The sequence below is a fragment of the Hemicordylus capensis genome, chromosome 3 (genome assembly GCF_027244095.1).
Source record: "Hemicordylus capensis ecotype Gifberg chromosome 3, rHemCap1.1.pri, whole genome shotgun sequence".
Classification (NCBI taxonomy): Eukaryota; Metazoa; Chordata; class Lepidosauria; order Squamata; family Cordylidae; genus Hemicordylus; species Hemicordylus capensis.
Genome location: NC_069659.1, coordinates 91,049,149 through 91,065,392, shown reverse-complemented (window position 1 = coordinate 91,065,392; position 16,244 = coordinate 91,049,149). Strand labels below are relative to the sequence as shown.

The 16,244-nt window shown below is 43.1% G+C and overlaps 1 protein-coding gene across 3 annotated transcripts in view; it reads right to left on the bottom strand.

The window, feature by feature from the left end:
- Positions 1-16,244, bottom strand: part of SIM2 (SIM bHLH transcription factor 2) — a 98,995-nt gene that overhangs the window by 17,588 nt on the left and 65,163 nt on the right. For all 3 annotated transcript variants that reach the window (XM_053307764.1, XM_053307765.1, XM_053307766.1), the window contains one exon: positions 9,357-9,463. In XM_053307764.1, the coding sequence (XP_053163739.1) occupies positions 9,357-9,463 (107 nt within the window). The remainder of the gene's footprint in view (positions 1-9,356; positions 9,464-16,244) is intronic.

Sequence of the window (16,244 nt, the reverse complement as noted above, 5' to 3'; positions counted from 1 at the left end):
TTAAGAGGCATGCTTAAGAATGGAAAGGAATGGAAAAATTCCTTAACAAAAAGCAGGCACAGGGCAGGGGGCCTGATCTGGATCAGAGTGTGAAATCTTTCCCCTGCTCCATTCTCCCACCAAAAATCCCTTTCCCAAAGCTGCTGTTTACTCAGGGGAGAGGTTTTTTTGGTGAGGAAACAGTGCAGTAGGAAAGGGTAAACTCCCCTTTCCATGTGCTGCCTGCATTCCTGATTAGGGTATGAATAAAACTGGCTGGTTTGGTTTGAGTCTGAACTGGATCTGAACTAGACCAGGCCAGTTTGGTCTGGCACCCCCTCCCCCTATGGTTCGGTACGGGGATGATGGTTTGCGAGCTTTTCCTGTAAAATATTTGGGGGGATGTACTTACTTCCTCCGGGGGGCTTCTCCAAGGCTGTGGGGGGGTGTCTCTGGAGGTTCCACCTCCCCCATGGGCCTCCATTATGCCTCAAATTGTCCTATTCGGGCAGTCTTAGGTCCATTCAGGGCCTCACCCATTGGAGGCCACTGCACAGGCCCAGTGGGCTTCTGTGTGGCCTCGGTCATGACCCAGGCAGGCAGAGGCCCATTGGGCCTGTGCGGTGGCCTTCAAAATGGTTACCGCAACAGAGGTGAGGCCCAGAATGGGCTGAAGGCCACCCAAACATGCTGATTTGAGGCATAATGGAGGCCCATGGGGGGAGGAGTAACCTCCAGAGACCACCCCGCAGCCTTGGAGAAGCCCCCCGGAGAGGGTAAGTACAATAATAATATTTTTTTAAAACAACAACAAATATGTATATACCACTTTCAACAAAAGTTTTCAAAGTGGTTGACAGAAATGGATCCCTGTCCCCAAATGGCTCACAATATAAAATGAAACATAAGTTAGACACCAGCAACAGTCACTGGAGGTGCCGAGCTGGGGGTGGATAGGGCCAGTTACTTTAAAGGAAAAACTTGCGAACCCCCCCCCCAACTCAACTGCTGGTGGGGTTCGATTTGACATCAGACCACCAAACCAAACAGCTTCAATGTCGAACCTGTTCGCACAGCCCTAGTCCTGATCACCCATCCCCCTTGGTGGTTTGTTCATTTAAAGGCTTTATACCCTGCCTTTCAACTAAATGGTCCCTCAAGGAGGCTTACTGTGGACAGCACGCACACATGCACACACACACACACACACACACACACACACACACACACACAGAGACAACACCACATTCACACACCACATGAAACCAGAGTTGAAGGGGCCTCCGGTTACAATTTGTGCACGTCCAAATGTGGGCAACTGCAGTTCTGACAGAAAATAGAACCACGGTTTCCCTCCCCAGACTTCGATTTGTACCTTCAGTGTATTTATTTCTTTAACATTTTTTATATCGCCTGATATGTACATCTCTAGGTGTGTACAAAATCTAAAACAATCTAAAAAGTCACAGATTAAAATCCATGAAACACAATTAAAACAATCCCATAAAACAGTTATTAAAACAAATTATTAATATCAATTCTGATTAAAAACCTGCAGGAACAGGTAAGTCTTGAGGGTCTTCCTGAAGACCCTCAAGACGGAGATGCTCTTATTTCAGCAGAGAGCATATTCCAAAGCCCTGGGGGAGCCACAGATAAAGCCCAGGTCGCCACCAGACCAGCCGGCAGCAACCATAACTGGACCTGTCCAGAAGTTAGTAACAGGCGGCAGAGTTCATAACAAAGAAAGCGATCTCTTAAAAACCCTGGGCTCAAGTCATTAAGGGCTTTATAGTAATAACTAACACTTTGTATCTTGCCCAGAAACATATCAGAAGCATATCTTTTAAAATCGGTATTATGTGGTCCCTTCATGTTGTCCTGGAGACCAATCTGGCTGACACATTCTTTACCAATTGTACCAATCAGACTACATAAAAGGCAGCCCCACATAGAGTGCATTACAGTAGACAAGTCTGGAGGTTACCAGCATATGTACCACTGTTTTAAGGTCATTTACTTCCAGAAATAGACATAGCTGACGTATCGGGCAAAGCTAATAAAAAGCGCAACTGTCCACTGCCTCAACCTGAGAAACCAGAGAGAGCTTTGGGTCCAGGAGCACTCCCAAGCTACATACCTGATCTTTCAGGGGGAGTGTAACCTCATCCAGAACAAGCAGATCTAAACCATCTCTTGGGTCCCGACCCCCGACCCCACACACACAGAGCTAGTACCTCCATCTTATTTGGATTCAACTTCAATTTGTTATCTCTCAACCAGCACATTACTGTCTCCAGGCAGGCATTTAGGGAAGATATGCCATTTCCTGATGAGGTTGGAGAAGTAGATCTGGGTGTCATCAGCATATTGATAACACCCTGCACCAAACCTCCTGATGATCTCTCCCAGTGGTCTCATGTAGATGTTAAAGAACATTGGAGACAGTATGGAGCTTTGTGGAACTCCACACTTCAGTTCTCGCTTTGCAGAGCAACAATCTCCAAGCGACACCATCTGGTTTGTAGTGAGTTTCACTGCCTGGACCTCCAGTTTAACATGCCAGGTTTTCATCCGAATGTGACTCTGCAGTCTGGTTGTTTTGCAACTGGAGTTGAGGGAGAAAGCTCCTCCCTCACTCCAGCTGCTATTGACTTCTGGGGCTGCCCTTCAATCAAGAAGCAAGCCCTGGCAATCAGTTCCCCCTCCTCTCTGCAGTCTCACTGATGAGATGGAGCTCTCTGTTATTTCCAAATTCAGATGGGAGGGGGGGTAGGGGGAGAAGAACCACAGATCCATTGGACCCACATGCAAATGCAGTTAGACTTTAGCAGCCCTTTGCACTCTGGCTGGTGAGAGAGGCCAGAGGATGCTTTCCTTTTGCTTTTGCCATCCCCAGGTAAATGGCAGCTGGAGCAGAATATTCTTTCCTGACCTGGGGTGGAGGGATGCTCCCTGCAGCTTATCTTTCTCCAACCAAGGGTGGGGACTAGCTGGTTGCACTCTTGCCACAAAGTTCTTCCTAGGAGACAGAAAGTGCAACCTTTTTGTTAAGGAAGAGGCAAATGTGTCTCCTAACTCTGACAGGCTATGCCCAACTTGACTGTATCCCAGATGTAAGGTGCCTGCTACAGCACAGATCCTGTAGGCTGGATGTGCATTTAACTTGCAGAAAATCCACAGCGTTGTCCCTTCCACCTTCTTCAAGTGATACCCTAGTTTTATGGGGAATTTGTTTTATCATAACTTCCACTATTCTTATTAAAGTAAAGTTGTGCCATCAAGTCCGTGTCGACTCCTAGAGACGAAAGAGCCATGTGGTTTTCTTTGGTAGAATACGGGAGGGGTTTAACATTGTCTGGGGCGGCTCAGGAGTTCATAGCGGCCATGACGACTATGGGGCTATCTCAAGTGTTCTCGGGGCCAACGCACATTGCTGGTCACACGCTTGATTTGGTCCTTCACTCTGATCAGGGTGGTGTTCCGTGGGTGTGGAATCCTGTGATTTCCCCATTGTCATGGACGGACCACCATCTGGTTAAGGTCAGACTCACAATCGCTTCCCACCTTCACAGGGGCGAGGGTCCTATTAGGATGATCCGCCCGAGAAGGTTATTGGATCCAATAGGATTTCAAGGAGCCTTGGAGAGATTTAGTGTTGGCTCTGCTGGTGATCCTGTTGATGCCCTGGTGGAGAATTGGAACAGCAAACTCACCGGGGCAGTAGACATGATTGCTCCTAAGCGTCCTCTCTGACCTGCTTCAAAATTGGCCCCTTGGTATACGGAAGAACTATGGGGGCTGAAGCGGCGAGGTAGACGACTGGAGCACAGGTGGAGAAAGACTCAGCTTGAATCCAACAGATTGCAACATAGAGCTCATTTGAAGACCTATGCTCAGGCGATACATGCGGCAAAGAAGCGATTCTTTTCTGCCCGTATTGAATCCGCAAGTTCACGTCCAGCGAAGTTGTTCAGGGTTGTGAGAGGGCTAGTGAGTGCCCCTCCTCCCTTGAATCAGAATGTGGAACCATGATGACTATGGGCCTATCTCAAGTGGTCTCAGGACTGATGCACATTGCAGGTCACACGCTTGATTTAGTCATTCACTCTGTTCAGGGTGGTGTTCCGTGAGTGGGGAATCCTGTGATTTCCCCATTGTCATGGACGGACCACCATCTGGTTAAGGTTGGACTCACAGTCACACCCCACCTTCACAGGGGTGAGGGACCTATTAGGTTGGTCCGCCCAAGAAGGTTATTGGATCCAATAGGATTTCAAGAAGCCTTGGAGGGATTTAGTGTTGGCTCTGCTGGCAATCCTGTTGATGCCCTGGTGGAGAATTGGAACAGCAAACTCACTGGGGCAGTAGACATGATTGCTCCTAAGCATGCTCTCCAACTTGCTTCAAAATTGGCCCCTTGATATACAGAAGAACTAAGGGGGCTGAAGTGGTGAGGCAGATGACTGGAGCACAGGTGGAAAAAGACTCAGCTTGAATCCAACAGACTGCAACGTAGAGCTCATTTGAAGACTTATGCTCAGGCGATACGTGCGGCAAAGAAGCAATTCTTTTCTGCCCGTATTGCATCTGCAAGTTCACATCAAGCAGAATTGTTCAGGGTTGTGAGAGGGCTAGTATGTGCCTCTCCTCCCTTGAATCGGAATCTGGAACCATCGATTTACCTGCTGTAATGTGTTTAATGAATTCTTTGTGGGGAAAATCTCTCGTATTCAGGCCGACTTAAATTCCGTCTCCACAGTTACTTCAGTGTCTGATGTGGAGGTGTCCAGTGACTCCTCTTATGTGGTTAGGTTGGACCAGTTCCAGTTTGTGACTCCTGAGGATGTGGACAAGCTGATTGGAATGGTGCAGCCCACCACCTGTCCTCTTGACCCTTGCCCGACGTGGCTTATACTATCTGGCAGGGCAGTTGTTGTAGAAGGCCTGGTAGAGATTATAACTATGTCTCTTAGGGAAGGTAGGATGCCTCCTTGTCTTAAGGAGGCAATTATTGGACTGCTTCTGAAGAAGCCTACCTTGAACCTCTCAGAGCTGATTAACTACAGGCCTGTCTCCAACCTTCCGTGGCTGGTCAAGGTAATTGAGAGGGTGGTGGCCTCCCAGCTCCAGACAGTCTTGGAGGAAACTGATTATCTAGACCCATTTCAAACTGGCTTCCAGGCTGGCTTTGTAGTGGAGACTGCCTTGGTTGTCCTGATGGATGATCTCCAACTGGGAATTGACAGAGGAAGTGTGACTCTGTTGGTCCTTTTGGACCTCTCAGCGGCTTTCAATACTATCCACCATAGTATCCTTCTGGAGGGTCTGAGGAGGTTGGGAGTGAGAAGCACTGCTCTGCAGTGGTTCTGCTCCTACCTCTCGTGCAGGTTCCAGATGGTGTCCTTTGGAGACTGCTGTTCTTCAAAATCTGAACTTTTGTATGGTGTCCCTCAGGGCTCCGTATTGTCTCCGATGTTGTTTAACATATACATGAAACCATTGGGAGAGATCATAAGGAGATTTGGTTCAGTGTGTTATCAGTATGCTGATCGGGAGAGGGCATAAACTCCCTAAATGCCTGCCTGGAGTCGGTGATGGGCTGGATGAGGGATAACAAACTGAGACTGAATCCAGATAAGACGGAGGTACTCATTGTGCGGGGTCGAAACTCGGGAGATGATTTTGATCGGCCTGTTCCGGATGGAGTCACACTTCCCCAGAAGGAACAGGTATGCAATCTAGGGGTGCTTCTGAATCCAAGTCTATCCCTGGCGTCCGAGGTTGAGGCAGTGGCCAGAGATGCCTTCTATCAGCTTCGGCTGATACAGCAGCTGGGTCTGTTTCTTGAGACAGATGACATCAAAACAGTGGTACATCTTCTGGTAACTTCCAGACTGGATTACTGTAATGCGCTCTATGTGGGGCTGTCCTTGTATGTAGTCTGGTTTGTCTGCATTTGCCACCGCCTCATCTGGTGGCTATTCAGGGACGGGCCTTCTCTGCTGCCGCCCCGAGGCTTTGGAATGTGCTCCCTAGTGAAATAAGAGCCTCCCCATCTCTGACAATTTTGTAAAAGTCGCTAAGGACACATCTGTTCACCCAGGCTTTTTACTGATACTGTTTTGATTTTTTTAATGTTGTTTTAGAATATTGTTTTAAAATTTTTAAATTGTTGTGTTTTAAATTTCTTTTTGTTGTTTTTAACTAATGTTTTAATGCTGGTTTTATCTTGTTGTAAACCCCCCAGATATGCAAGTTTGGGGCAGTATAAAAATATGTAAAATAAAATAAATAAGCCCCTTTTAAAGCCATACAAGCTAGTGGCTATCACCACATCCCATGGCAGAGAATTCCATAGATTAATTACGTGCTGTGTGAAAACATACTTCCTTTTCTTGGTGCTAAATTTCCCAGCCTTCAGTTTCATGAGATGTCCCGTTTCTAGGTTTGCAAAAGAGGGAGAAAAATTCCTCTCTGTCCACTATTCCATGCCTAATTTTATACACCTCTATCTTGTCTCCTCTTAGTTGCTTCTTTTCCAAACTAAATTTTAATTTTAATTTTAATAATTTTAAGAACTTGTTTTAATAATTTTGTTCTATTGTTTTATTGTCATGTATTTTAATTTGTGACTTCTAAATATTTTAAATTTTTTACACCCTATATATCTGGTGGTATAAAAATGATAGATAGATAGATAGATAATAATTTTAATTCGATTTCTATACCGCCCTTCCAAAAATGGCTCAGGGCGGTAGATAGATAGATAGACAGATAGATAATAAAAAGCCCCAGAGCTGTAGCCTTGCCTCATAAGGAAGGTGCTCCAGGCCCTTGATCATCTTGGTTGCCCTCTTCTGCACCTTTTCCAGTTCTACAATGTCCTTAAGATAGGGTAACTAGAACTGTAGACAGTACTCTAAATGTAGCCACACCATAGATTTATATAAGAGCATTATAATACTAGCATTTTTATTATCAATCCCCTTCCTAATGATCCCTATCATGGAATTAGCATTCTTCACAGCTGCCACACACTGAATTGACAATTTCAATGAGCTGTCCAACATGATTCCAAGCACTCTCTCCTGGTCAGTCACTGACAGCTCGGACCCAGTCAGTATATATGTGAAGTTGGGATTTTTTGCCCCAATAAGCATCACTTTACACTTGCTTACACTGAACCACATTTGCCATTTTGTTGCCCACTCATCCAGTTTGAATTGGTCCTTTTGGAGCTCCTCACAGTCTGTTTTGGATTTCACTACCCTAAATAGTTTAGTGTCATCTGAAAATTTGGCCACTTCACTGCTTACCCCAACTTCTGCATCATTTATGAACAAGTTAAAGAGCATTGGTCCGGGTACAGATCCCTGGGGGACCCCACTTCTTACTTCCCTCCACGATGAAAAGTGTCCATTTATTCCTACCACATTCTTGTTCTTACCACATTTCTTGTTCTTACCACATTTTCCTCTGTTTTTACATAACTGTTTTAAAGATATTTTTCTTACTGCCTTTGGGCTGCTTTTACTTCATTTATTTTTGCTTGTATTACAATATGTACTCGATAAAGCATTTTAGTGCTCCATTATTACCATTTTAAATCACCAGCCTTCAAGATTATTATTTCTGTATATTGCCTACCTCTATCATGTTTAAAGCTGTCAGCCTATTCCTGGCACATCCAATTAGAAAAATGATTATATTAAAGTGTCCTTGTTCATCACCTGGCATGTCTGAAACCAAAGCAGGGTCACTGCCTTGTGCAGCATCAGCCCTGCATTATAACACGTGTGCTGAAAAATACCAGCCCTACTTCCCTTTTTCCTACTTTATAGGGTCACACCTCATACAGAAAGAACGAATGCTGTGATGATTAATTTGGGTCAGTCAGCACTGATTGGCTGTAGCTCTAGGAATGGCACAGATTCCTTCTTTCATTGATTATACTAAATTAACTGTTTAACACAGAATAAATTGAAGAGATAAGATTGGTGCTGTAGTGGATAAGACTGGAGGCTCCAGCTAAGTGAGCAGAGGCCTCTATATATCTATCATAGAAACCTACAAAAGACAAAGAAGCCACAGGCCCCTTTGATTCTCTGAAGCACCATATCATGCTTTGATCATCATGCTCTAGCAAGGTGATTGGCCAGAAGTTTGGATAAGCTTATCAACCTAATGACTCTTAGCAACACTCAGTTGCTACTCTCTGGACTACCTGACATCTTGGCTAACTCCCATTTTAATATTTCATTTGTTGATCAGACTTGCCTTGTATTCACTGCTCTTCAATGTTGCACTACAACTAGTGGAAGGGGATGTGTTTCAGGGGTATATAGAAGCTTGTGTTACATATTTCACACCAGTTAGCTAGTGTTCTATACTGCACTGCAGCTAGCATAAAAGCTAGTCTGAAACAGTGTTACCTTCTTCATGCAACAACCTCACATTACATCCTTACACTAATGCAACCATATTCATACTAGGGCAAGATTAGCCTGGCTGCCACTCTGTGTATTGTAGCAGAATACTGAGACATCTGTTTTAAGGCTAGTACTTTTGATTTGGAAGTTAATATAAATATGCATGCCCTGAAAAAGAGTCCAGATTTTCATACTAAAGTTATTTTCAAACTACCCATTGATGTGATTTTTCAGAAGATCTAGGTTTTGCCCACATAGGCACTTGAATTCTGAGACTGCTGCATTGTGAGGATGCCAGAGAAATTTCTCCCTCACAGCACAAATCAATCAGCCTCTGGTTATATGAAAATCAAGTGGCTGTGTGAGTGTTCAACCACACATCTTATTCCTATCTGAGATTTCAGCAGATTGCTATGATACTCTAAGAAATGTCCCATTACTATTAGAGCAACAGCTATAACAAAGATCTGTCCATCAATCCAGGAGCGTAGCTATAATTGAGAGGATGGGTTCAAAGAACCCGGCCCCCGTAGCTCCTGAGGACACCCCAGCTCCACCCCTCCTTAAATACGGACCCCCCTCCACTTGCTACACCCCGCATCAATACATCAATTTCCAAAGACCGGTTCATCAATTCTCCTGACTGATGGAATATTGATGCAACACACCAGATCTTCAGTTTTCTTTGCTTGCAAATACTTTTATTCAGCAACTTCACACATTACAACATGTAGACACCTCTATGTAGGAATTAACATGAAACCCAGATGTAGACGGTAATATATGACTATTTTACAGGTGATGCATTTAATATGCATAATGAGGCATACATGCACTTGAAAGCTGTGACCAATCTCAGTTTCCAAGGATATATACATATGCAAAACCCAATGAGGCCTCATCAAACATTACTACTAAATTATGTCAGGTTTTTCCATTACTTACAGAGATGGTGAGCATATCGTAAATGAAATACATCACATCCATGTATATGGTGATAGAGAGTCTTCTCTATCAGGTCCTGTGGCTCATATCCAGTTAATTCAGTCACTCTAAAAGGGAAAAATATGACTAATAAACAGCTTCTCCATAAATTTCACGGCATTAAATGAATATTCAGATTCCCCCTTCCCAAGAAAGGAGAATATATATTTAGAATACTGAAAACTTTTAGCATTATTCATTTGTTTTTAACTTTGTCAGTGCAGGGTATACTAGATCTTTTTAGCAATAGCACTTACAATAGCACTTACATTTATATACCGCTCTATAGCCAGAGCTCTCTAAGTGGTTTACAATGATTTAGCATATTGCCCCCAACATTCTGGGTACTCATTTTACCGACCTCGGAAGGATGGAAGGCTGAGTCAACCTTGAGCCCCTGGTCAGGATCAAACTTGTAACCTTCTGGTTACAGGGCGGCAGTTTTACCACTGTGCCACCAGGGGCTCATTTATGCAGGAGATTTGCATAAAATTCAATGAGATATTTCTCAGGGGTGTAGCAAGGTTGGAGTGGGCCCAGAGACAAGATTTTAAAATGCCCCCTGCCACTCACTGAAGCTCAGCTCATGAAGTAGTGAAATCTTAAATGAGGCTGAATAGTGGTAACAAAAGGTTTTGTAAATTGTGGATGATGCAAGTCATTTAATGGTACTAGAGGAAGACATGCTGTTCTGGTAGCTCCAGGTCTTAACACTCACATCAGTTTCGGAGATTGAATACAACTGAAGGAAGCCCAGGCGGGTGTGCAGCTGGGGGAGTCAGTCATGTGACTTGCCTCTGGGGGGGGCCAAGACAGTGGGCCCCCGACAACTGTCTCTCCTTGCCCTATTATAGTTACGCCCCCTGGGAAATGTGTGTGCCTGAGTGTGAATGTGAGAAAGAACGGCAGATAAAGATAGAAGCATTGCTGATGTATGAATATATGAGGTGTTTTATATGTATATATATTTAAAAGGTTTGATATTGTGTGTGATATTATTTGCATAGGAGTGAGAAAGGGTGTGCTAAGAATGTTTTATTTTCAGTTCTTATGCCACAAAGATACTGTATAGGAAGGGAGGCAAAGGCAGCAAGGGGTCCAAGGGCTCATGTTCACTTTTTGTACCAGGGCCCACTCCAACCTCACTATGACCCTGATCCCATGTGTATCTAAAGGCATGTGATCAATAATGTGATTGCCAGTTTTTTACTCAAAGCTACTAGTATCATCTATGCTTGCTTCCTCCTTTGAACACAGTGAGCTATTCAAGAAAACAGTAAATAAAAATCTTTTCTTTACTGCTGACAAATTTTATAATATTTAAAGCAATTATATGCCCCACAGACTGATCACTCCTGGATTTAACAGTCTAACAGAAATTAGATATTAGTCTGTCCTAGCAGAAGGAAAAAACAGGAGTGTCCTGAAATGGAAAAAGAAGAAGAAAATTTAAGTTAAGCACAACAGTGAAAACTACAACAGAAAGAACCCAGGTAGAGAAAGGATGTTAAGGCACTATTACCACAGAGGATAAAATGGCGTGAGAGTGTGATCTCCTTCACTGCTATCTGAACACAAGATTCTCAGAGTTCCAGCTTCCACTGCAATATCACTGGGTCATGTGAAAGGATATCCTTGTGTGAACCCATTGCTGCAGGCATAATGTCATCACACATCATGCGATTGGCCCAACCACCATGCCAACTCATATAAACTTAATTGGACTTTTAAGATAATAAATGCATCCGTGTGGTCTCTATGTTTTGGATGAGCAATAGATATTAACAGCAAATGTGCTCTTATTACTTACAGCAGGCATAAGAAAGGACTATATTTTCACCTTCCAGTTACAGACTTTTATAACTGGCAGGTTATAGACTTATACAGTTATAGACTTTTTACAGTTAAAGACAGTTATAGAACTGATAAGTTCTTTCCTTTAACAGATGCCTGGAGCAAATTAAACCAAATTTCACCCAGTGGCAGCCGATATGGATGGGGCTGGGGGCAGGACAGAAAATGAACCATAGTTGTGGCTCATTCTCACCCCACCCCACCCCAGCTGCCTTGCCACACCCCACCACAGCATTAATCCGAGGTGCACAGGGGCTTTTCTAGACAGCAGGTTTAATCATGGAATTACGTGACTAACCATCAGTTGCATATAAACCACAGCCTAAAGCTGAAAAAACAACAATTCTGAGGCAGTTCGCATAGGGCTGCTTTGATGCAGTGTCCCCTCTGTTTCTTCTTTTTCCCATGGACCGTTCATACTGCTTGCTCCTGGGTCTCTCTCTGGCCAGTGGCTTTCTAGAGTAGGCGGGATGCCATGCCTCCCCACCCCCCACCCCACTGCACATGTGTGGTGTGTGCTTCTAAAAACTTTAATTCCAATGAATAAAAAACATTTTTTAAAAAAATATTATTTTAACTTGTTTTTAGATGACCTTCCCCAATATCATCCAGCTGGTGGACTCCTTCATTCCTCCCTGCCCACTCTCCTGGCCAGAAAGCTGTAGAGGAGGCAGGGAGAGGAAGCCAAGCCAGCCAGGCAGGTGGAGAAGCACAGAAGTGAGCATGCTGATCCTTCTCTCTCTCTCTCATTCACTCCCCGCCCACCGGTGGTTGGAGGTCTTATGGAAAACCACTGACTCAGCAAAGATGATGGTCTTGCTGGTGTTCTGCATGATCACCCAGCAAAAATTTTCAAAAAGTGCAAAGAAGAAAGTCGCCAGGCTATCACTATGGCCCCTCCATACACCTCAGAATAAATGTTGGGGTACTTCAAAGTATCCCAAAAAGCCACTATAGAAAGTGGAACTTTTTAGTATGAGGATAATTCAAGCTAAGCTCCAATGTGCAGGAAAAAACCCAAATCATGTATGGAGTGCTCCCTGATACCTCGCAGGAACTTCAAGGTAAATCCCTCTTTGTGTGTGAATGCACACCCACCACTCCTGAGGAACTTTGAAGTAAATTTGCCATCTGGGGAATGCTCAGGCTGGTACAGTATTTGCTGGGTTGAATATTGCTGTCTGGTGAATATCAGCCCACGCTCATCAAACTAATGCCATGGTAGGGCAGGGCAAGAGAGAACGAGGCAGCCAGAACAAGGCAAAAAGTGTTTTCTGGCTCCCCAGCCCTGCCCATACTGCCCACTACTGATCTCATCTATACTCCAATTCCCTGCTTAGTGATCTCTTTCTTTTTCTTTCTTTTTTCTCATTTTAGTCAAAAGCATCTATAAAGACATATATATATATAATTAATTTTGTTCCGTATGTAATTAACACAAGGGAGCGGCCATCGCTCAGTGGCAGAGTAGAATTTTGCATGTGGAAGGTTCCAGGTCCAATCCCTGGTATTTCTGGAACAACCAGGAAAGACCTTTGCTGAAACCTTGGAGAGCTGCTGCCAGTCAGTGTAGCCAGTACTGAACTAATGCACCAGAACAATGTACTAGTGTTCTGAATATGTTTTAGAGGCATTTACTGCTACTACTTATTTATTATTTATTTATTTATTTATTTATTTATTTATTTATTTATTTATTTATTTTTACATTTATATCCCACTCTTCCTCCAAGGAGCTCAGAGCGTGTACTACATATTTGTGTTTCTCCTCACAACAACCCTGTGAAGTAGGTTAGGCTGAGAGAGAAGTGACTGGCCCTCACCCAGCTAGTTTTATGGCTGAATGGGGATTTGAACTCTGGTCTCCCCGGTCCTAATCCAGTACTCTAACCACTACACCATGCTGGCTCAAAACCAAAAACTCAAACCAAGTACTGCTAAGAACATTCATCTTCTTCTACCACTGCTGCCATGAATTAACTGTTTAATCTTGAAGGCAGCAGAATGTTTCATTTGTCTCTATTTTCTGTGATGCTCTGGTATGGGAGATGGGATTGTAGTTCCATGCTTTCAGCCTCTTTTTGAATACTGAGAGGAAGAAAAACAAGAATGTTTGCACAACCACTCCCCATAAAGTTTGCCATTCCTCTCTAAAGGTTCTACATATCTACTACTTCATTTGGAATAGTTTAAACTAAGTGCATTTTCAGCAAACTCTGTCAAAATAAAGTGCTTAGTTGAACAACAAGAGAAAGGTGAAGTAAGAATTCTGTTTTCAGCCTCGTTCAACCAAGCACAAGCATCATCCAGTCCCTCGCCCCTGGTGTTCTGCACGACCAAGTAGCTGCACTGTTAGCAACGAGGACAGTTGTCATTCTTTTTCCACTTCATTACAGTTATACAGAACTTTAGCTTGTGTAACTATTGATTGATTGATTAAGTGCTGTCAAGTCGATGTCGACTCTTAGCAACCACTTAGATAGATTCTCTCCAGGATGATCTGTCTTCAACTTGGCCTTTAAGGACTATCAGTGGTGCAGTCACTGCTGTTGTAATTGAGTCCATCCTCCTTGCTGCTGGTCATCCTTTTTTTCTCTTTCCTTCAACTTTCCTTCAACTTTTCCCAGCATTATGGACTTCTCAAGGGAGCTGGGTTTTCACATAATGTGTCCGAAGTATGGTAGTTCGAGCCTGGTTATTTGTGCCTCGAGTGAAAATTCTGGATTGATTTGTTCTATGATCCATTTGTTTGCTTTCCTGGCTGTCCATGGTATCCTCAAAAGTCTTCTCCAGAACCAAAAGCTAGATTGAACCAAAGTTCAAAAGCGTTCAAAAACAACTCTTAACACTAATTTGAAGTTGGAACCTCCTTCTGAGTTCAGAGATCTTTTGGAAAACTTTCCTTGTTTTCCCATGTCCATTTTCATCCTCAAGGTCCTTACAGATGTCATTGTAGTACTGCTCCTTGTCTCTTCTAACAGCTTTCTGAAATTCTCTATTAAGTTCCTTCTTGACTTTGGCTTCTCTCCTTTTCTTGGCAATTCCCACCATCTGTTCTGACATCCATTTTGCTTTCTTCTGTTTCTTGGTCTTTGGCAATCTCTTTTCACATTTTTCCTTAACTTCTTTTATTTCATTCCATAGTTACTCTGGTTTCCTATCAATGAGGTTCAGAACTTCCAAGCGGTTCCTGATATTCTCCTTGAAAATTGTGAGTACTTTCTCAAGATTATATCATGGAAACTGGATAGCTTTGTTTTTTTCACTTTAGCTTGACTTGGAACTTGCACATGAGCAGTTTGTGATCTGTTCCAATCAGCCCCCGGCTATGTCTTTGCTGTTATAACTGAGCTCTTCCACCTCCTTGCACCAATAATGTAATCAATTTGATTTCTGTGTACTCCATCTGGTGATGTCCATGTGTGTAGATACAACTTTGGTTGTTTGAAGAATGTTTTAGCAATGGAGAGATCATTGGATTGAAAGAAATTAATAAGTTGTTCTCCTGCTTCATTTCTGTTTCCTAGGCCATACAGTCTGTGTTTTCCTCTTTACCATTTCTAACTTTGGCATTCCAATCTCCAACCACCATTCAACACATCTTGCTTGCATGTTCTGTCAATTTCATACTGAACTTGAGCATAAAACTCATCAGCTTACTCTTCTTCTGCATCAGTTGTTGGGGCATAGACTTGAAGAACTGTCATGTTAAAGGGTTGTCCATGGAATCTAATTGATATTCGTCGGTCACTGACCTCATTGTACCCAAGTACTGTCATTGCTTTATCCTTCCTATGAAAGCAACACCATATTTTCTTTGTTTTTCGTGTCCTCAGTAGTAAATGGTATGATTTTCTGACTGAAAGTGTCCTATTCCAGTCCATTTTAATTCGCTGATGCCCATGATGTCAATCTGTAGTAGATTAATTTCATCCTTCATTATGTCGAGCTTTCTCATATTCATGCTTCTTATGTTCCATATTCCCATTGTAATTCTGTCTTTGCAGCTTCTGATTTTATTTTCATGCATGGCAACATCAGCTGCTAGATGTTTTAGCCTAACCATGTCATAAATACCATTGGTACTCTGAGAGATCCTCAGTTCTTCCTCGGTAGCATGTTGAGTACCCTCCAACCTGAGGGGCCCGTCATCTGGCACTACTTCAACACATATATCCATGTGGTTTTCTTGTTAAAATGCAGGAATGGTTTACCACTGCCTTCTCCTGAGCAGTATGAAATTATGCCTTTGTCATTGTCACTAAAGTGAACATCCTTCCTATATCACTGCTGCCCAATATAGGTGCCTGCTTGCTTTAGCTGGGCAGCTGGGTTGGCCCTACTGGAAGTATACTTCCTAGCATACTTCATTCATTCCTCTGAGGAACACCCCCTGCCACAATGAGGCAGCATAGCAGGAGTGTGTGTGTGTGTGTGTGTGTGTGTGTGTGTGTGTGTGTAACTACATCAAGTGCAAAAAATCGTCTATCAGCAGATGTCATCAGCAGTATTTGACACAACATGCAAAAGAGGATTTTAAGAAACATTTAAGGGGCAGGAAATTAATTTTAGCTCTTATTTCTAATTGTGCGATGTCTGGTGCCCCCAAAAGTGGTGCTTTCCCAATGCACCCTTCTTTGTCTGTGTCTATTGCCCTTCCTTCATTATTATAAAGAAAATGTCAAAGTGAAATACAAAGTTATATCACACTTAACCCAATGAAAGCAAAACCAAGCATTTGCAAGAAGCATTCAGTTCAGCCAGGGTGCTACTGATAAAACAGCCACTGATCAACTAGTGTGGGGTTGAGAACCTACAGCTATGTGTTTAGTTTTAGTTTTACTATTTTGTGCCAAGCAGACTGTGCAATGCACAGCAAGAATAGCTATATATAGGGAAAGAATTTTATCAGTGGGGATTGTTATTTTTAAAGTTTAAAGAAGAGACGTTCTGCTGTTTCTTATTTGCTATTTACTCTGCCTATCATTTCGTTTA